This window comes from Phocoena sinus, chromosome 11, assembly GCF_008692025.1.
Source record: "Phocoena sinus isolate mPhoSin1 chromosome 11, mPhoSin1.pri, whole genome shotgun sequence".
Taxonomy (NCBI): domain Eukaryota; kingdom Metazoa; phylum Chordata; class Mammalia; order Artiodactyla; family Phocoenidae; genus Phocoena; species Phocoena sinus.
Window position 1 is genome coordinate 101,590,917 of NC_045773.1, and position 22,374 is coordinate 101,613,290.

Here is a 22,374-nt window from a genome sequence, read left to right on the forward strand (position 1 = left end):
GCTCCCCTGATACCGGGAAAAAGTGATGGGCAGGTCCGCCTTTGCCCTCAGATGGTTCTGAAATGGGCCATATAAACTGCTTCAAATAAATTAACCAAGAACATAAGAATAAGAGCAGGTATTTATTGAGGTCTAAGTGTTTGACAAATACAGACTCATTTCATCCTCGCTTTGATCTCCAGTGCTATGGTTACCCCTATTTATAGGAGAGGGAACTGACGCACGGAGTTTCCATCAGTTTGCCTCAAATCACACAGCAAGTAAGAAGCCGGGCTGGGACCCGAACCCCGACAGTCTGGGGGCTTGGGGACCAAGTCCACGACCACGACCCCTGGCCACAACGCTGTGACCCAGGTCAGAGCAGCCTTGACCCTCACTGCCGTCCACCGCGTGCCCGGCGAGGCTTCCACCCGGCCCAGCAGAGCCAGGCAACCTTAGAAGCACTCCGAAACCCACCCAACGACCGAGAAGAACGCCAGCCACAGAAGGACCACATCCGCACAGCGCCAAGCCTCGGTCGGTCTTGACTGAATTCCAGGGCAGAGGCCAAGGCCACCGGAGCGCGCTGGCGGGGGAGCGGACTTGGCGTCGCCGGACAGTGCAGCCGTCCCAGCGCTTCTCGGGCTCGTAGGGCTCCTGGCGGCGGGTGGGGAAGAGGCGCTGGTTCTTCCCGCGCCTGCTGCGCGCGCCGCCTTGTCAGCGGGCGACTCGTTCTTCTCCAGCGGCGTCGCTGCGCAGCCGCACGTCGTCGTGCACGTCTAAGGTGAAGCGCGGCCCGCTCTTGCCGCGCGTCGGCGCCACCCTCAGGTCGTAGAAGGGGTGGTCGTGCGGCCGGGACCGGGCCTCCGCGGCCTACAGCGGCCGCTCCGCGCCGGCCGCGCGCAGCTCGCGGAAGGCGGGGCGCCGCGCCATCAGCGCCTCGCTGAGGACCTGCCCCACGGGCCGCCCCTGTGGATGCGCGCGGCGCGCCGGTGCCCGCAGCCGGCCCAGGAGCTGGACGTCGCCACCACCTCCTCGCGCTCGCGGCCCGGCAGGAAGCTCGTGTCCCCGGCCGCGTCCTTGCCCTCGGGGTCGCCCCCCTCGGGGTCCTCGTCGCCGTCGTCGGGCGAGAAGGACAGACCGCAGATCCGGCGCCGCTGCTCCCGCTGGCACTCCCGCCCGCGCCGCGCGTCCAGCTGCCAGCGCCGCCGCCGCTCCCGCCGCACCCGCTGCATCTCGCGCTGGCGCGCCAGGGCCTCCAGCCGCGCCTTCACGTCGTGCAGGGTCAGCAGCCCCGCGGTGCTCCGCTTCAGCTCGGCCTCCATCGCGTCGCAGTGGGCGCGAACTTCCGGCCCACCTTGGGCTTGCTGATGGTCTCCTCGGCGATGCGCTGCTTCAGGACCCCCGTGTGCGCCTTCTGCTTCTCGCGCTGGTTGCGCAGGGCCCGGCCGGCCCGCGCATATGGTGCCCTTGTACCGAGCCGTGCCGCCCGCCGGCTCCCCCGGGCCACGCGCGCCGCGTGCTCTCGACCCCGGCCTGGGAGCTCGGAGCCACCGCGTGGACTCTATAGCGGGGAACAGAGGCAGGGAGTTACGGAGGGGCCAGAGTGACAGCTCGGCGAACGGTCTAGATGGACGCGTTCCAACAGAATGGAACGTTCTGTAGCTGCGCTGACCCACGTGCAGCCGTATGGGGCTTATTGGGCACGAGGCGCCGGTTTTGCACTTTATTTCAATTAATCTGAATTTCAGTAACTACATGTGACTGTGGCTCCCGTACTGGACGGTGCAAGCCTGGGAGCTGCACATGGACAGGGTTGGTCTGCCCAGCAAACTCTTACCTGTCCAGGTACCCACTCAAGCACGGACATGCAAGAGTCAGAGCCGCCAGAGAGCCGACCTGCACTGGACCTGAGCCTGGCTTCGTGTGTGCTGACCGCAGGAAAACAGTGTGAGTGAAAAGCACCTCTCTCCTCAGTCAGGTACATGGCTCCTCTCGGGCACACAAGCCAGTGAGGGGAGAAGGGTCAGACAGAAGCATCTTCCCGTACCTCCGTGGAGGGTGTTAATGTCAGCTGAGTTCCCGTCAGTATGTTAGGGGCGGGGCAGGACCGTGCTAGTTGCTGTCCCTACCCCTCCCTTAAGAGTCATCACTGCAGTATCTGTCTGTCCCCCTGGTGCCCGGCGCGCAAGTTCCCAGAAGCAGTGTGGGCACAGCCCTTGCTGGGGGAGCCGTAGGGGACAGAGGGGATCTGAGCACAAAACTGACTTCTTGGCGTTTTAACCAAAGCAGAGTGAGGCCCCCCTAATTCATTGATCTCAACCTGAGCCAACCGTCTTCCCTTGGGACCAGACCTGTCCTGCCTCGGGCCCCACAGCTCCACCCCTGTAAGCTCTGGACGTTGACTCATCCAGCCATCCTGCCCCACTGTGACCCCCTGGAATGCAGCATCTCATCAGGCAGAGACTCCTGAACCCTCGGCTGCCTCTGGGAAGCCTCCCATTGCCTTCCTTCAGCCTCAACGAGAACCCTTTATCACATGAGGGTAGGACATGGCACCTACGTGCACAGAAGCAAGTAGGGTGGTGGTACCGCCCACCAAATTGGCCAAACAAGAAATCTGGGTGATTTCCTGGACTGCTATCCTTCACACATAGCCAGTGACCGCCCGCCCCCCCAGATCGTTGATAGGTTTTCCTTTTCTCTCCTTTCCCACCACTTGCCTTAACCCAGGAGCTCTGCTTTTTCCCCACCTAAAGCCCACAGGTGCCCTGTCGGCATATTCTCAATCTCGTCCATCTTGTGTACACTGTCCAGGGATCCTCGTAAGAAGGGAACCTAGTAATGTCGCTCTGCTCCTTGAAAATCTCCTCCAACTCTCCCTTTAAGATCACATGGGAATCCTTCCTTGTCCTCCCAGGTCTCTAATAACGCCCCCCACACTCCATCTCCCAACGCCTCACACCACCCGGCATCCGGCAGCCACCCGGAACTTTCCACTGTTCTTGAACAGAGCTGTTCCCTTTGGGGACACTCTTCCTACAAGTCCTGCTCCCGCTGGGGGTCCCTCAGGACCTCCCACAGAAAACCTGCAGCTCCCAGCACAGCCCCTCCCAGATGTACAAAGCTACCAACTCCCTCCTGTCTCCAGGCTCCCCAAATCATAACCTTTCTTAGACATAATACAAATCGGACTGCTTGGCGTCCCCCTTTCTCAATTAGATACGCCAACCAGTCACACTTTAATCCAATCAATTCCAGTATGGCCACAGCCACTGACTGCCCTTCCTCCCATCTAATCACAGTCTGAATGTCAGTGTCGTCCGCAGACCTCATCATCCCCGCTTCCGATGAGCCGGCATCCGTCCTCTCAACTCAATCACAGTCTCCGTACACCATAGCCAGCCGGCCCCCAGAATGAACAAGGTTACTCTCAAACCCCTCGAAAAGGTTGGCAGGAGGAGGCAGACCTATCTTAAGAGTCTCAAATCCTGATCTTAAGAATATTCCCCACACGTTCCCAGACGCTAACCGCTTGTGACCTCAATCCTCAATGAAAAGCAAAACGCTACTGCTTTAAACTCTTTTCAACTTTATCTACAGATAACAGTGACAGAAGAGGGGCTGGGGCAGCAGTCTGCTTCAGTGAATCTGAAATGCCGATTAAATAAGCAAATTTTAATTTAGAGAAAAGTAATCTGCTCCAGGCTTAGTTACAAGGTGAAACAAACATGCAAACGAACAGTAGTAATTTTTTTATTTTATTTTTTTAAAATTTTACATATGTCCCCATATCTCTTCCCGCTTGCGTCTCCCTCCCTCCCACCCTCCGTATCCCACCCCTCTAGGTGGTCACAAAGCACCGAGCTGATCTCCCTGTGCTATGCGGCTGCTTCCCACTAGCTATCTATTTTACGTTTGGTAGCGTATATATGTCCATGCCACTCTCTCGTTTTGTCACAGCTTACCCTTCCCCCTCCCCATATCATCAAGTCCATTCTCTAGTAGGTCTGTGTCTTTATTCCTGTTTCACCCCTAGGTTCTTCATGACATTTTTTCCCTTAAATTCCATATATATGTGTTAGCATACGGTATTTGTCTCTCTCTTTCTGACTTACTTCACTCTGTATGACAGACTCTAGGTCTATCCACCTCATTACAAATAGCTCAATTTTGTTTCTTTTTATGGCTGAGTAAAATTCCATTGTATACATGTGCCACATCTTCTTTATCCATTCATCCGATGACGGGCACCTAGGTGTTTTCATCTCTGGGCTATTGTGAATAGAGCTGCAATGAACATTTAGTTTTCCTTTTAGTTTTGTGGAATTCTCCACACTCCAGTTTTCTCATATGAAGAATTACAAACTGGATTATCGGGTCCTTTTGAGTTGTACAGGTGTAGGGTTCAATCAAGAGAACCTGCTCATAGCTCGTCTAAGTTGATCACAAGCCACGGCTCAGGGAGCCTGGAGCTTCTTTGCTTGGATAATTCCTACTGGCTGCTGGTTATCTAGAAATCCAAATTTCTCTGGGTGGGGTGGGCAGATGCCAGCTCAGCCAAAGGCATTAGCTCATAGACCATATCAGACTTTGGTTGGCCACAGCTGGGCTGACCGTGTTATCACATTAGTCCAAAGGTAAATCCAAAGGGCTGGGAAAGGAATAGATTAAGTCCAAGAAACTACTGATTTGGTGGCAGAGGAGTTGGGGCAGCCTCTGGCCTTCATGGCCAGAGCCTGGCAAATGGGTGCTTCTCAGACTTTTCAAGGACCCAGTTGTGAACATCTTCACTAGTAGCTTAGTCTAGGGGAATGAACATAAGGAACCAGATCCCTTTCGTTCCCTTGGAGCTGATTGATTGTGAGATTTTTCCATTGCTAGTTTCCTGGTGGGGGAAGTTCTTCACTTCCCTGAGAAGCCCTTCCCTATGCCCTTGCCAACCCTGCAAACTCACTCCATGCACTACTTTGAGAGGGTGGAGTGTGTAGGTCTCACTCGGCCCCTTCTCCTTCCTTCCATCCTTCACAGACGTAACAGCACTGTCACCTGCCACATGCTTCATCAATGCTCAGAAGCCGGGGACAAGAGGGATGAATTGCACTGTCAAGGTGGCCCCAGATTACCCAACCCAGATTGCTCTCTGATTTCTGTTCATTTAATTTTTTGAAATAAAAATGTTTTTATACTACATGAATTTTGTAAAAACTTTATATAAAATGGTCTTTATGTAACCCAAGCCTGAGAGAGAATCATTATTCGTAGCTGGCATTTACTTCCAGACTTCAAATGTATATGTAAATATGTATTTTAATATAAATGAGATCATTGTGTACATTGATAACTTCAAATGATATGTCATACTTCTTTCCATTCTAACACTTAAAGGCCTATCAGGTACTTTTCAGTGGCCCCAGTGTATTTCAATACAGGAAAGTATTACAGTTTACCAATTTTCTATTGCTTGACATTTAAGTTGTTTTAACTCTACAATGATCATTCTTAAAGCCACATATCTGTGAGAGAACTCTTATAGTGCCTGGCATTTCATATCTATTGTTATTATAATTATTAGTAATCCTTTTTAATCTGATAGCCCTTGACGTTCTTTGATTTTAAGTTGAGCATCTTGTGTTCTTTAAATTTCATGACAAAATTTTTAACCTACTTTTCTATTGAGGAGATTTCTTCTTTTCTTATTGATTTATAAGAACTCTTTATATATTGAGAACACCAACCCTTTGTCTGTCATATAAGTTCCAAACATTTCTACCAGTTTGTTCTTTGCATTTTAACTTTGTTTAGGGTTTTGTTTTTGTTTTTTTCTTGCCACATAGCATTGTTTTGTATTTTCATTTTTACGTAGCCAAAAGTCAGTCTTTTTTTTTTGACTTGTGAGTTTAATATATGTTTTAAAACTCAATCAGTTTTGTAGCATTGTTTTATGATCTGGGATCTTATTTCTGAACATACTGTAAGGCAGTGATTTAGATTTTTTCCCGAAAGGTACTAAATTAAAATGAAAACTTAGGAATATTTCTCAACCTGCTCCATGGACCGTAGGTAGTTTTTCTTACTAGTAGTAAGAAAAACAATAAAAATGAATTTTTTCATAGCAATTTGCAGTGTAAAAAGCTTGTTTACATACCGTATCAGCTAGGAATCTTTCTGTTCCAGGTAAGGGAAGCCTGACTCAAACTGGCTTAAATAAGAGATTCAATGACCCACTTATCTGGAAAGACCAGGCCTCGTGTGGGCTTTGGATGTAGCTGGATTCAGAAGGTCAGTAAGCTCACCCTCCTTTCTGCTTCATTCTTACGCTGACACTTGTTAGGGTCATAAGATAATGTCCAGCAATTTCCAGGAATTACCTGCTGTCTCACCCACATCCAGGGCAGAGAGAGATTGTTCTTTTGATCGCTCTCGGAAGAGTGAGAGAGTTTCTTTCCCAGATCCCAGAATAAATTTCTTCTTGCTCTGTCCAGCCATGGTGTCCAGAAAAACGATAAATGGTCTCTTTTGATTTAGTCAGTCAGAGCCTTCTGTAGAGCAGGGGGTGGGGTGGTGGGGGGCAGCGGTGGGATGTGCTGGGGAAAGGTGACTACCCGTCCAAGCAAAAATTGGGGTCACGTCACTGAGAGGCTGGGAGGATGGAAGCTGAGCGCTCAAATTAGCAAACGCCTACCATGCATACGCCATCCTGTTTGTTACTTATAAGAACCCTGTTCAGGCAGGTGGTTACTAACTTCCCTATTTTATGCATGAGAATACCAAAGGCTAGAAGAGTGACGTGATTTGCCTCGATCGCTCGCCTAGATGGCGGCAAAGCTCAAATCATATGACTCTAAACTCTCCGCTCAAATCATATGACCCTAAACTCTCCGCTCTGCCCAGTACTCAAATGACCTCCCTTCAAGCTTAACATCACCATTTAGTACATGGGACTGCATCAGTTCTACAAATGAGTTTAAAGAATTAAAAGGTCAAAAGGAGATCTTAGCTGTTGGCTGAGTCGCTGCTCCTAATAGGGGCAGAGCATTATGTGAGGTTCCACCGTGGTGGCTTCAGAAGAACTGGACATGAGGATCCTGGTCTGCCTCGGCCGGGTTCCCCCAAAGAGGAGCATATGGTACAAAGGCTTATGCGTGGGTGGTTTATTTGGCAATGTGGCCACAGGGGACAGGAGGGAGAGTCCGGCTGAGACGGGAGGCTGAGGAGGACAGCCGGGACAGTCAAGGCAGCCACCTCTGTAGGGGACTTCCTGACCCCACAGGAACTTTTGGAAGCTCTAGAAGTGGGTCATCACGGGGTGGGGAGAAAAGGGGAAGCATTTATCCTACAGCTCACGTCCCCAGTCATCCCTGGTTTTTCTCAGGGTGTCAAAAAGCCCTGCATTTCTGAGCTGTGCATAAGTGAGTGCCCAGTGGGTTGGTTGGACATCCCAGCCGGTCACTGCAGTGGCCAGAAGGAGATGGGACAAGAGGATTTTAAGTGGGGCACCAGGGGTCTTCAACACGTGATCCATTATAAGCCAATAAAACAAAGCTTGAGTTAACGAGATGATACACAAACAAGCCTGAGTTCCTGTTTCCCTAGCTAACATCTGATAAGTTCATGCCTGGAGTATTACAACCACCTCCTGAAAAGCTCTTCCTGGCTTTTCTCTGTTCGACTACTGCAGTAATCTTCCTAAAACACACTAAAAATTTCCATTTTGTCACTACTTTACTGAAAGGGTTCATTCCTCTGCACTGCTTGCAGGATTATGTACAAATGTTTTTGCTTGGCATTCAGTCTTCTTCACCATCGGTTTTACCATCATTAAACAGCTGTACTCCCCCCGTCACTGCCCCAGCTGGGCTCAAGCCAGTCTAATTTCCTTACCGTTTGGTAAGCAGGCCAAGATTATTTCTTCTCTGTGCCTTTGTTAATATTGTTCCCTCTAAGGACAGGGATGACATGCAAAAGATTTGCCAACCGCCAAGGCAGGCACCGGCCAATCGGCATGGGGTCTGAGCCAGTCAGAACTGATGGCAGGTGTAACTGACAAACGGGTCGACCAGTTGGCTCAGCTGCCATTCTCCTGTGTTTGTTGGACCCCATCTCTCCCTGTCCACCGTGAAGGTTTCCTGGATTGCTGTTACTTACGTTGTTCTTTCCTTCTTCCTGCCTTGTGTCCTGAGTATTCTTAAAGCTGTTCATGTGATGACATAACAGCCTAAAACACCTGCACTTGTGGGCAACACTTTACTGCCTTTCCATATGGGGACAATTTCATGATATTTTCTGTAGAGAGAATAGAAAGATATAATTCAGTCTTTCCCATAACATAGCTGATCAAAAATAGTTATTGATATTTTAGAAAAGTTTCAGCTTCAAAAATTTATGACTGATGACACACACTCTTAGAATTTTTGTCATATATGAGGAAACCTCTACTAAGCTTCCTTCATCTCTGAGCTGTAAAATTTCAGGAGATTTAGATTTCTGTGGGATGGCCTTTGAATTGCCTTTGGATAAATTCCTGAAAGCCATTCCGGCACCAGGATAGCCAACGGTATTTTACCTGTGTGATGGCTTCAAGACGTGGCCCCCAAGTTCTTGGACACTTCTCTCATTGAGAGTTGGGATCTATGTCTCCTCCCCCTTGAATCTAGGTAGACTTGTGATTTGGTTGTAAACAACAGATAGCTAGACCAGGAAAAGCAACACAGATGCTACTTTGTTCTCTGGGATTCTCGCCTTTGGAGCCCCAATCCATCATGTAAGAAGTTGAGTTCTTCCAAGGCTGCCATCCTTGGGAAGGAAGCCTGGGCCACATTTAGGAGCTGAGGTCCCAGCTGACGGCCAGCACCAACCAGCAGACGTGATTCTGGCCCCAGCAATAGAGTCGCCCCTTCCACGGGGTCTTCCAGCCGAGGCCCTGGGCATTGTGGGGCAGAGACATGCTGTGCCCTGTCCGAATTTCGGTCCCAGAGAATCTATGAGAGTAATAAGATGGTTGTTTATAGCACTAGGTAACACAGTGCTAGTAACCAAAATAACCGTGGACAAAAGTAACTGTGACCTAGGTACACTCCTAAGGTTGCGGGGTGCCAGGCTTGAGCACAAATGGAGGTCTGTATATCACACGTGTAAATATCTGAAGTTTTCTAAATTAAATATTATAAATCATGCTAATAAACTATTAAATAAAGGTGCTGTCTCCTCCTTCACTGAAAAGTATCCTTCACGGTGACCGGGAAGGCCAGGTTTGGATTTAGAATTCCCATCGGAGCCCCCTCCCCTTCTTCAGATCCCCCCAACTCCACCCAGCACCTGTGGCATACGCACCCCACGCTCCACCTATACCCCCTGAAAACAGCCCCATCATAGCCTTTCTTGGCCCTACAGGGGCACAGCCAGCAGTGGGGCTTGTCATCCACATGAGGGTGGGTTCAGATGAGACCACATCTAGGCAGGATGAACATCAGGGCAGGATGTTGCAGGATCCCAGGTCTGGTGTAGAGTCTGGGGGATGGGCTCTGGGGTGCATCCAACAACGTGGACCCGCAAACTTCTCACCAGCGGTCGGGGCGGAGTCGGTCTTGTACAGCCCAAAGGCATTACTTGTGCCAACTACAAAAATGAATCTCTCTCGGGCTTCCCTGGTGGCGCAGTGGTTGGGAGTCCGCCTGCCGATGCAGGGGACGTGGGTTCGTGCCCCGTTCTGGGAGGATCCCACATGCCGTGGAGCGGCTGGGCCTGTGAGCCATGGCCGCTGGGCCTGCGCGTCCGGAGCCTGTGCTCCGCAGCGGGAGAGGCCGCAACAGTGAGAGGCCCGTGTAACGCAAAAAAAAAAAAAAAAAAAAGAATCTCTCTCAACTCAGACCTCAATCTTCAATTTGACTTCCCCTTTGCCATTTCCCAAGAATATCCCCAGCCAGTTCAGTGCCACCTGAGAGGAGGGGAAGTATGACGGAGGGCAAGTCATTGTGGAAAGAGACAGCCATACTGTCACTTGTGGTCGGAGCTTCTCACTTTGGAAAACACTCCAGGAGCATGGGGCCCAGAGAAGAGGCCCAGGCAAGCAAGGGACTGGGAAGCTATAGCTCCATTCGCTTCATGGAAACCCAGCTCCATCCCATTTCTTGGCTCGCTCATGCCCTCTTGAAAGACGCCCTGCGGAAACCAAGATGTACGTCACATTTGGCCTCTGAGACCCGGGAAAGAATTTCAGCTGAAGCAGAGGTTGACGTTAGTGACCCTCGGGCTACATTTGACCTGCGAATGTGTTTTTATTTGGCCTGTACAGTGTTTTAAATGTTTTTCTGAATAAGGGGTTAGCCTTTAAAAACTGGAAGATATCACATGAAATTCTCGATTTCTTGCTTTTCCTAGAAATTAGAATGATCTGGAACACGGGGCCTGCATTCCCCCAGAGCAACAAGCAGCCACCCCTTAGGTAGGACACAGGCTCCTGGGGTCTCCAGGCCTCACCACCACACTGGTCTCTGTCTGGGTCTACTTCCTGGGGCGTTTGCGTGTCCAGTGCGTGGGTTAGAGCAGCTGGACACAGACACCTGCAGAAGATGGTACCTGCTGATGGATGGCCCTGCAGATGGCAAAGGGCTTAACGTCTGCTGAATGAGTAAACGTCTGGAAAAGTGAAAGGTTAGTAAACACATTCAGGAGGAAAGAGAGCAAAACAAGAATCTTAACTGTGGGCTTCCCTGGTGGCTCAGTGGTTGAAGGTCCGCCTGCCGATGCAGGGGACACGGGTTCGTGCCCCGGTCCGGGAGGATCCCACATGCCGCAGAGCGGCTGGGCCCGTGAGCCATGGCTGCTGAGCCTGCGCGTCCGGAGCCTGTGCTCCGCAACGGGAGAGGCCACAGCAGCGAGAGGCCCGCGTACCGCAAAAAAAAAACAAAAAAACCCCACAAAAACTTAACTGTGTCCAGTCCCCTTTAATGGGTAAATCTAGTAGCGCTAGGGTTATTGATTTTATGCTATAACACTGACTATATGTTACTAATAATAGATTCTAATTCAATCCGATCCTTAAAGAGAAGGAAGCTTGTAACACTTCTCAAAGTGGATAAACCAAAACAAAAGGCTACATTGCAGCCCCATCAGTGAACTGCTTCAAATCTGTTGTGAACCTAAGTTTATCATGCTCTTACTTTAAAAAAATTTAATTAAAAAAAATTACCTGCCCATCTTATGTAGCCCTTTAAAAAAAAAACACAACAGTATGGCAGTTCCTCAAAAGATTAACATAGAATTACCATATAATCTAGCAATCTCACTTCTGCATATGCACCCAAAAGACGTGAAAATAGTCTTGAAGAGACATCCGTGAACCCATGTTCACAGCAGCATCATTTACAATAGCCAAGAGGTGGAAGCAGCCCGTGTCCATCAGAGAATAAATGGGTAAGCAAAATGTGGTCCACGTGTAAAATGGAATACGATTCAGCCTTAAAAAGGAAGGAATTCTGACACATGCTGTAATATGGATGAACCTCGAAGACATTATACTCAGTAAAAAAAGCCAGTGACTAAAAGCCATATACCGTGTGATTCTAAAGAGGTCCCTAGACTCGTCAAGATCAGAGACAGAAAGTAGGACGATGGTCTCAAGGGGCTGAAGGGGGGCATAGGGAGTTAGTGTTTAGTGGGGACAGAGTTTCTGTTTGGGAAGATGAAAAAGTTCTGTGGATGGATGGGGGTCACACAACAATGCGAATGTACTTAATGTCACTGACTGTAAATTTAAATACCGTTAAAATGGTAAACACAAAAGATACACTTGTGATCGTCAGCTCCTCTTCTGAAGTCAAAATTAGGTTCAGCTTGCTTCCCCCGAGAGGGTGCAGAACAGCTGTCAGAGAGGCGGCCAGAGCAGAGCATGAAGCAGGTCTCACGAGCCCAATGGGCCAGTGGAGGGGCCTCGCGGTCCTGGGCTAAAGGAGGTCACCGTCCGAACCCCACAGCTTCCCGGCCAGCAAACACCTCGTTAGACAAGTGCTGGGGGGATCAGAGCTCAGCAGTCACAGCTTTTTTTCAAAATAACTGTTATCCAAAGAAGATGCAGGAAAGCCAATTAAATGTGGACAAGCCCAGCCTAAGGTCTCCAGAAAAAGGTTTATCACCCAGTCAAAGTAGCCTTGCAGCCCAAGAGGACCCACGTTTGGAATCAAACCAGGCATACAGGACCTCGCCTGCTCCCTACGTGCAGCCCCGGTGGCTGCAGAGGTGCCTGTGGAACCAGCCAGGCAGGACACAGACCTGAGCCTGGGACGCACAGGCTCCCGAGTGTCCGATGGTATTGCTGTTCCCCCTGTGCGTGTACTAGATTGTATGTTTTCACCCCACAGCAACGTGTCTCAGTAAATACGAACGTCACATCTCATTACACCAAATGTATTACACTAAAATATACCGGAATTTCTGAAACGTGTACGTGAGTTTTACAAACTGAGATTCTCAGCTGTAATATTATACTCATGTCACACAGCACCCATGTGCCCACAGGCACTCAGAATCCTCTCCCCATCTCCCCAGGCTTGGACACTCGCCAGCCATGCGACCTTAGCCAAGGTGCCTCCCAGCTCTCAGCTTCCTCATCTGTAAAATGGGGACAACAGTTAGTATTTACCTCAGAGGGTCGGGCAGTAAGTGCCTGATCGGTCCAGCAGTGGGTGTTTGTGAGGTAAGGTAAGCTCACCTTCCAGGTAGCAGAGCATCTGGGTAACTCCTGCCTCTGACCCTGAGACCCTCCTCGTATGTATGGGTCATTGATGTTTTAGTTTCAAACTCACCAGTTGAAATTTTTTTCTTTTTTTTAAAATTTATTTTATTGAAGTGTAGTTGATTTACAATGTTGTGTTAATGTCTGCTGTACAGCAAAGTGACTCAGTTATGCATATATATACATTCTTTTTAATGTTCTTTTCCATTATGGTTTATCCCGGGAAATTGAATATAGTTCCCTGTGCTGTACAGTAGACCTTGTGACACTTTTCCGTCAACACTGTTCCCCGAGGGCAGAGATGTGAGATGCAGAGGGAGAGACACTGGGGAAACGTCGAGTGGGACGGGGAGACGTGATCTCTAAACACAATCACAGCCTGCATCTGAGTGCCTCAAAGTCTGGAACACTCGACTGGGTTCACTGTTACGACCCCCGTAGTGTGCCTGCCCCTCGAGAGCCAAGACGGGATGTGCTCAAGGGCGCTGCCGCCACTTTGGCTGGGACCCTGCCTGCCTCGGCCCTGGGAGCCTCCAGCTTTTCGGATGAGATCACCACTGTCTGAACCCGGGAGCAGAGCGCTTGGCCAGAATGTTCCAAATTAAGCCAGACACTGTGCTTTTTTTTTTTTTTTTTTTTTTTTTTGAGGCGGGAGAACATGTGTTCGAGCTTTGTAAGAAAAAAACTACTCAGCCTTCGTGTTTTGATGACACTTGGCTCCCACCTCCTATAAGTCCAAACGTCTGTGGAACGGGGAAGTGAGCCCTGAGTCGAATGATAAAGCTGATATGATTCATGAGTTTGTCGGGAGGGAAGGAACAGGAAACTGAGGGGCTGGTGCCAGGGCTGTGACATCATCACTTTGGCATCCCGTCCCGTCCTGGAAAAATGCAGCCTGCACCACCCTGACGATTTTGAGACACAGGAGACAGAAGCTATTCGGTTGCTTGGCCAACTCCTGAGAGCAAGGAACTGGATTTTGGAAGTCTTATCCCGCAGAGCGCATGAAGGGTGAAATGTCAGTATGTGGACGGCCGCCAAGAACTCCAGGAGAAACCAAAGAAGAAACAAAACCCTTTACTTAAAACACCGGTGGAATACACACATATATACACATATATCTGCACATACACATATACATATATATCTAATCCTATGTGTATATACATATGTACCAACACATACACGCACACAGACACGTATATATTTAATCCTATGTCCTCTAAGAGACTTTTTAGTGAGGAGGGAAGGCCAGTGCGGGGGAGGTGGTGATGGGAGGAGGAGATGGGATTTTCATCTCCTTTCCCCGAGGAGGACCAAGGGTACAGGGTCCGAGCCGTACCCACACGGTGACTATACCTAAGGCTCTTCCACCTGGCCCATAAAGGGACAGTATTTCACCTTCACAGAACAAGTTAATGACCCCCTGGTCCAAAGCAAGAGAACTGCAGGAAAGGGAGGGCCCCTCTGGCCTCCCAGAACCAGATGTACGAGCCCGCCCCGCACACACACTGCGGACCTTGCCGCCTCAGGGCCGTCCGGCAAAGTGATGCACTGGCCGCGCCCGCCTCTGTTCCGGATTTTCCCGCGGACTTTGGACCTCACTTCAGCCCTGCAGTCCCTCCCACCCCCGTGATGTGGTTCCCTTCTCTCTCTCTGTGCTCTGTGAGGGCAGGCGAGGCTCACTCATTTTGCATTCTCAGTACCTACGATATAATAGGTGTTCAATACACTGATTTTAATTAATAAGTGCGCAAACAATGGATTAAAATTTTAAATTAAGAAATGAGTTGAGGCCCTTATCGCATGCAGACAGCCTCCATCCAGCAGGACGGGACCCAGACATGACAGTTTCTGGGCAGCTACAAATGTAGCCCCACTTCAAGCCAGTATTCTTTTACCATGTAGTCCACATTTATTTAGTGAGAAGAGATAAATTTTCTTTTGGTGAAAATTGTATATGTCTTCCACCTAGGGGTTTATTAGAGACATTGAATATAACGTAGCATCGAAACTGACTGTATTTGGAGTTGTCTTTCATTTCACTCTTTCCATCACTTGTGACTAGATTACAATGAGTCACTCATATACACAAAGAATTGGAATAACACAGAGCCTTATTCAAAATGGATTTTAAGTTTATTTTTCTTGGCTTTCATTACCCCAAAAACATTTTCCATTTTTCTGGAGTCTTTATTATCTCTTGGGTTTTCTTTTGCAATTTTCTGAATACAACTTCTTGTTTACACACTAAACAGTCTGAAATTTGTGCAGTAAAACAAACCACTCAGTCCCGGGAAGCACCCTCTTCAGTATGTTATCTGGTGTCAGAACCTCGCTTGACGTGGGATGAGCCTCAGCTGTTGGAGACCAGTGGCTGCACCTTCAGTACTCACTCGGCTGGGAAGATGAGCGAATCCAAGGGGCTTCGTCTCACTCTCCACTTGGGGGAATGGACCGTGTGGGTGGGGAGAGGACCAATTTATATCAAGCCATTTATCTAAAGAGTCATCCATGGAAACCCGCACTAACCAAGGCCCCATTTGTGACTGGCTCCAGGAAGGCCTGAGCACATGGGGGGCCTGGTGCCCAGAAAAGGTGCCTGGTATCTCACACCAGGTACCTTAATTCCAACCTGGGCCCGTCTCTCACTTCCATCAGAAGGCAAAATCGACATACAGCCTTATGGTGACTGACGGCCATGAAATAATAAGGATAATAACGACAGCTCCCGCCCAAGTGTGAGCCCCACCCAGGTGGGTGTGTTTGCCGCGTGGCTGGTTCCCGGGCCGTGGGAAGCAAGGTCCAGTGAGGCAGCGCGTTGGGTGCAAGAAACAGGTGCTCGTTGAATAGCTGCAACCAGGTGAATTTGCTGAAACATCGCTCTGGGTAAAGTTCCCTCTGTGTCCTTTTACTGAACCCTTACGACGTAACTGTGGGTGGAGCATTGCTGTGTCCATTTGACAGGCGAGAAAACTGAGGCTCAGAGGCAGACTTGTCCCCATACTTACAGCCGGTGAAAGGGACAGCTGATCTGAGCTCAGGCCTGTTTGACCTCAGGATCTGTACTCCTTCCGCAATCTCACGTGGTCCCTGGAGCCCTGGAGCCGGTTCTTTCAGAGAACTCATTGTTGTGTGCTGCCTGGCAAGGCACAAAGAATACCCACTGGAGCACCCACTGGAGCATCCACTGCCCACAAAGTACTGATCACCAGGCAGCAGCGCCTTATCTACCGCCAACTGCAGATAAAGTCCAGCCGGAACTTCCAGCGTGTCACTGCCACGAGGTGTGGCTTTATTTGATTCTATGTGGGCAGATTTTGTGAGGTAGAGAGGGGTCGAAGTCCGGGACTGCAGAAAGCAGCCCGCGAGCATGTTCTTGCAGGAGATGCTGGGTTTGTGATGGATGCCTCCGTGGGCAGGCTGGGAGCGCTGCACACAGTCTGTGGTGTGGTCCTGCCTCTGTGTGTGTGTGTGTGTTCTGTGCGTGTTTTCCACGTCACATAGCACGCTTATGTGTTGTATGCGTGTGTGTGCATCGGTGAAGGAGGGGCACGTGCCTGTGACCAGCCCCACCCAGCAGCTGGGCCTGGGGCAGAATCCCCGGCAGGGGAGCTTCTCAGACCCGCTCCAGACCCGGTAAATCACCTGCTCTGGGGCTGGGTCCCGGTTATACTTGCTTTTTAACATGTTTCCTAGGCGGTTCTTATACTGAAAGATGAGAACCACTGTTGGAGGGATTGGGCAGCAAGACGGATGTCCACTTTCTCCTCTTAGATGTGTGCAGTATTTGATACTTTTGTAATTTAAAAAAAATACAGGTTTGAGGGAAGCAAGAAAAGGAAGGAGAACAGAAAGAAGGCAGCATACTTTGGGGTGGGGCTTGGATGTAGGAACCCTGTCTCCCAGACACTGGATTCTGGACCGCGCCGTTTACAATCTGCCGTCACACTGTCCCCTCTTCTCTGCTTTTCCTTCTCTCTCTCTCTCTTTCTCTCTCGCTGTTTCTCTCCCTCTCAGACACTGTCACTCCCCACCAAGCAAATACCACTACAACACCCCCTCCCAGAAAGCCCCCAAACAGCCCCGAACTAGTATCTGCAAGGTGGCGGCTGCTGGAATTGCTTGTCCTGCCCAAGGGACCAGCGTCACTATTTCCTGAGCTGTACAGCAGAGACAAGCCACCCAAGAATGGCTTACAAAGTTGCCTTCTCATCATGAGCAAATACACCCACCATCTCCTGGCTTCCCGTTGACGTGGGGTTTATTCCACACACTCGGTTATAAAATGAAGGCTGTTTGAGTTCAGTTTTTGAAAATGAGTTTCTTTCACTTCAAAATGCAGAAAAAGTCCATTCCAAAGAGCACCTTCAATTCTAAAATTTTTAGTTTTTCACTGTTGGAGTCTTTAAAGGGAAGCCATTCAGGGCCTGGCTCCCCGGCAGGTCCTGGCAGGTGTAAGTCATACGCTGCACCAAGGGCAGGCAGTGCAAAGGGCCTGCGCTCACCGCAGAGGCCTTCCAGCCTGGGTGCCGCACGTTGGCAAACACTGACCTGAACTCTCAGCCCCTCGAGTCCTCTGCCGCTGGCTGTGCAGGCCTCTTGCCACTGTGCTTGTGAATAAGAGCAACCAGTTACCGGGTCTCTCACCGAACCGGGTACTTGACATAAGCTGCCCCCGATCGGCCTGCCAACCCGCAGGGTGGCCTGAGACCCGCTGTGCGGGGGAGGGGAGGGTGAGAGCCGCCTGGGGCTCCGACCCAGGTCCACAGCTGCCGGCACGTCTGTGCATGAACCCTGCTCTCTGCTACACTTGGCGGTGCCTGGGGCCTCACAGCAGCCCTCGCCCTGGCTCCAACCATGCGGAAGGAAGCGGTAATGGGGCTCTTTATGGGGGTGAGGCCAGGTCTTCACCAGGTAGGCAGGAGCCTGCGGCGTGGGTGGAAGAGCCACAGCCAGTGGACCAGTCCGTTCCTGCAGGACATCCTCGACCCAGGCCACACGTTGGAATCACTGACGAACTGAGGTCAGGAGATCCCATCCCAGGCTACACCCAGACCAAGGAGATCAGAATTTCTGGAACTATCTGTGAAGTTCCACAGGGATGCACAGCTGAGGTGGAGACCCCTGGGCTCCAGGCCGGTCAGCCTGGCTCCCCTACTGCTCCCTCGCATGGTTGGTTGTGGGCCTGCAGCCCTGGGTCACCCGGGGCGTCAGACAGGCCCAGCCTGGACCTCTCAGTAGGAACCTGCGTTTTAACAAGGCCCCTGGGTGATTCGCTTGTGTGTTACAGGCCCAGAAGTTCGGCTTCAGATGACTACCTCAGATGCCCCAGCATTTGAGAACCTCGGCAGACATGCCGGCATCCTGACCTGGGGAGGGGTCTCGCCTTGAGCTCCCATCAGCAACACGGTGGGAGGTGGTGACTCCCTCGAGGAGCCTTGGGGCTCTGACAGCCATAGCGCAGGAGCGGGTGTCAGTGAAATCGTCCCCACTGCGATGATAATGGGTTATTTTCTTGTGTCTTAATGACCTTTATCGTGAAACAAAGCATCCCGTAACTTAGTAGCTTAAAACAGCAACTATTTGCTCAAATAACAACTGCTGCTCAAATAAGTAACTGTTTATTTGTTCAAATTCAACTGTTTATTTGGTTCAGCGATGTGGGCTGAGGCAGCTGGGAGGTTCCCCTGCCGATCTCGCCTGGGGTCACTCTCACAGCTGTGGCCACCTGGTGCATCAACGAGAGCCGAGCCGGGGATGTTCTGAGACAGACACAGTGGGCTGTGAGCCGCACTGTTGCCTGGGGGCCTTGGTTCTCCTGCACATGGCCAGGTGAGCCTGGGCTTGTGACACGGTGTCGGCAGCAGTAGGAGAGCAGGACGTGGACGCTGAAAGATCTCTGCTGGCCTCGCTCAGAATTTGCACGTCACTTCCAGCACATCCTATCAGTTAAAGCAGGTTGCAAGGCCAGACCAGATTCCAGGAATAGGGAAAGAAGCTACATCTCCTGATGGGGGCAACTGCAGAGATTTTGCAGCTATTTTTAATCCACCCCATCTTATCCTTCGGCCACAATTATTTCCATCATTCCCACGTGCAAAGTGCACTCACCCAGCCCGAGGCCCCCTGCAGTCTCATCCCACCAGGAGGAGCACAGCAGACACTGGGTGGCTCCTTGTTGGTTTGTGTTTGAGCAGAGCCTCGCTGCCTGCGTGCTGGGATCGGGGAGGCTGGGCCCAGCACGAGGCCCTCAGAGCTGGATGCTTGGGCAAGTCCCCAAGGTCAGAGCTGGAGGTGAAGACAGGCCGGAAAATTACCTCTGTCTCTCCCCTCTCTTTCTCTCTCTGTGTCTGTCTCCCATTTTCTTTTGTTCATCCCCCGCCCTCTTCTCCGCACTGCAGTTTGTACCTACCTTCCATCCAACCATCCATCCGTCTATCAATATCTGTCTATTATATCTACTATCTATCTATCTGTAATCTATCCAAGGGATAGCATTTGAGTGCGTGCTATAGTCCAGGGATTATCTCTTCAACCCTCACGCCAGCTCTGGAAGGTAGACATCTGTTATAGACGGAATGTTTATATCCTCCCCAGATTCCTGTGTTGAAGCCCTAACCCCCCATGGTGTTCGGAGATGGGGCCTTTGGGAGGTAATCAGGGTGACATGAGGTCATGAGGGTGGACCCTCACGATGGGCAAAGTGCTCTATTTCTTTCTCTCCCTCTCTCTCTCTCCCTCCCTCCCCACACAAGGGCACCCAGAGGAAAGGCCGCGTGGGGACGCACTGGGAAGGCGGCTGTCCGCGAGCTGAGAGCGGAGCTCGCACGGAACTCGGCCTGGCTGGACCCTGAGCTCAGACTTCCCGCCTCCAGGACTGTGCAAAGAAACATTTCTGCTGTTGAAGCCCCCGGGTCGCGGTGCTTGTCACAGCGGCTGAGCAGAGGTCTGCAAACCCTTCCTCCGTCTTACAGATGGGGGTGTGGAGGGTCCCAGGAGCTCAGCCACTGGACTAAGGTCAAACCCTGGGGAGGGTGGAGCCGGTCTCAGTCGGGGTCTGTGTCCCACCCGCCGGGGCCCTGCCACTCGGCTGCCTGCCTCGTGGTCACCTTGAATTCTGGACTGTTCCTCAGTGATGCCACGTTGCAAATGGTTCTGAAAGTAAGGGCACAGATTGAGGCGTGGGGAGGGCAGGGCAGCCTTTGCCGGCCCTGGACTCTGCTCGGATGCCCCTGTTTGCACCCAACCCCCGCTCCGGGCCACAGGAGCCTCTCCGTCCTTCGCCAGCCCTGCAGGGCCCTCCGGGTCCCCTTTGTGCTCCTGTCTGTCCTTCAGGCCTTGAAAGATTGGTTTCTGCCTAAGCCGTCCCGGTTAAGGGAGAGGAGGAAGGGTGTGTGTAGATTCCCGGGGATGGGAGCCGCGATGGAGCCTCCGTCAGCACGCCCTAGGCAGGCGTACCTGAAGGGAGGTACTCACCAGCGAGGAAGGAAAGCACAGGGCCTCGGTGTGCAGCGACCCAAAGCTGCTCGTGGAGAATCTCACTGTGAATCCGGGCTCGGCGGGGAAGTATTTCGGAAATGCGTTAATGTGCCGGCTGTGCCCCCCGTCCCGGAGCCCCTCGCACACCGCCTGCCGCGGTGGGCGAAGAGGCGGGGGGCGGGCTGAGCGCCGGTGAGGCAAGGGGACCAGGTGAAAGAAGGCCTTACTGTTCACGCTGTTGTGGCCCCAGGAGGGTGTGTGACCAGCAGGGCAGCGTCTCGAGAGCCAAGCTGTGCTGAGACAAGTGATCCCACGAGGCAGGTCTGGCACTGTTCCCTCGGGGGGTGGGCGGTGGGTCTGTCACGTGGCTGACTTTGTACGGGTATTACCCCAGGATGAACGAATACGAACACTTAATCCCCCTTCTAGCCCTAGGAAGTAAGTATCGCTGGTATCTTTATTTTAAAGATAAAGAAACCTAAAGAAACCAAGTGCCCTGAGGGACAGAGTGGTTCAGCAGAAGCCCCGCCCCAGGCAGTGACTCAGCCTGGCCGGGAGCAGAGCATCACGTGAGGAGTGCTCAGCCTGGCGGGGTGGGCGTGGGGCGGGGGCCTGGGCAGAGCAGATCTCCTTGGCGGGCGGACGCGCTGGACGGTCGAGGGAGGCCGGGCAGAGGGGCTTCCGCTCACCTGACAGCTCCAGCCCAAGCTCGAAGGAGCCTGCCCGGCCGAGCGCCCGTGCCACCAGCGAGGGCCGGGCATCCGGCCTGGCAGAAGTTACCGCCTCCCTGTCCCCTTAGGCTCCTGCCACATCCTCAGGTCCCGAACTGGCTTGCGGGGGACCCAGACGGAGCCAAGTTGAGGGCCAGCCCCCTTGGTGCTGACGGTGTGGCCTGCAACAGAGGCTGCAGTGCGGACAGCCCTGGCCTGGGGCCGCCGGGAGGGTGTGATGAGTCTGGTCCCCGTGGAGGGCGGCTGACCCAAGGGGGCAGATGGTGAGAATTCAGGAGAACAGGCAGCCCCACAGGCCATAAGAGAGAGCCAGGGCCGGGGACGAGTAGAGGCAGCAGGGGGCTGGAGGGACCCGGGAAAGCCTGGCCCTGGCGAAGCCGGTCCCGGGAAGGCTGCTCGGGAGGGCCGGACAAGCAGAGGGGAACACTTTCCACCCTGGGGCCGCAGAAAGGGGCAAACGTCATCAGGGCTCAGTCAATAGAACCGGTGTAAGAACCGGGCAGGACTCAGCTATGCACATCGGGGCCCAGGTTCTGAAAGGGCCCAGCCTCAGGGCTGCCCTGTCCTGAGTCACTGAGCTCCTGACCTACGGCTCCTGCAGTCCCCCAGCCCGAGGTCAGACCTCAGGCTCAGACCTGCAGGGGATGTCAAGGGCAGCTCTAAGGGCTTGTGGAGGCAGTCAGGCCAAGGAGGCCCTCCCCGGCCCACTCCCTGCCTTAGACTCTGACCTCCAGCCACCCGTCCTGCTGTGACACGTTTGCAGTCAGCTTTGCTCCACCTGTCTCGCACCCGCCTGGCTTCCGCGTGGCTGCCCTCTGGAAATGTTTTTCTTTCACTAATACACCCCTCAGAGGTGCTGCTGTTTCCAGACTTTCTTATTATTGTAAACAATTGGAGGAATTCTTTTTTCTTTTCTTTTCTTTTTTTAATGGAACAGTTAAAAACAACAGTGTAGATTATAGATGACAGAGACTTGGAACCTTCTCCAGGACATCTTGTGAGATGAAAATTCAAGTTGTAGGAAAATATTTTTATCTAGCATGATTTCAATGCTATTATTTTTATGTTTGTCCGTGTAAAGATGTATTTCTTTTTATTCGACATTTGTATGTATTTGGTATTTGTATATATTGTGAAATGATCACCACGATAAGTCTAGTTAGCATTCTCCACCTTACTTAATCACACATTCTTTTCTTGGGACGAGAAGCTTTCAAAAGTGCCATAAGTATTATTTATTAGCTATAGTCACCCTGCCGTACATCATCATTTGGGCAAACTTTAGGGGTAATCTCCGTGGTGATTTCTTCCAAGAAGAAAGATCTGCTCTCACAAAAATGTATCTGAACGAGAAGAAAAATTCATGTTTTTCTTCCTTGTGAGAAGTGTCCCGTCACGGGGGCGGGGGGGGGCGAGGGGAGCAGGTGAGAGGAGGGGCGCCTGTGAGCT

At 51.6% G+C, this 22,374-nt stretch overlaps 1 protein-coding gene across 1 annotated transcript; it reads right to left on the minus strand.

The window, feature by feature from the left end:
* Nucleotides 1–911: 911 nt before the first annotated feature.
* On the minus strand, nucleotides 912–20,955 carry FAM50B (family with sequence similarity 50 member B). The gene is given in 7 exon segments (XM_032648948.1): nucleotides 912–1,321; nucleotides 1,324–1,438; nucleotides 1,440–1,543; nucleotides 17,473–17,641; nucleotides 19,688–19,870; nucleotides 20,192–20,551; nucleotides 20,884–20,955. Coding segments are annotated over 7 exon segments (1,413 nt in total).
* Nucleotides 20,956–22,374: the final 1,419 nt, after the last annotated feature.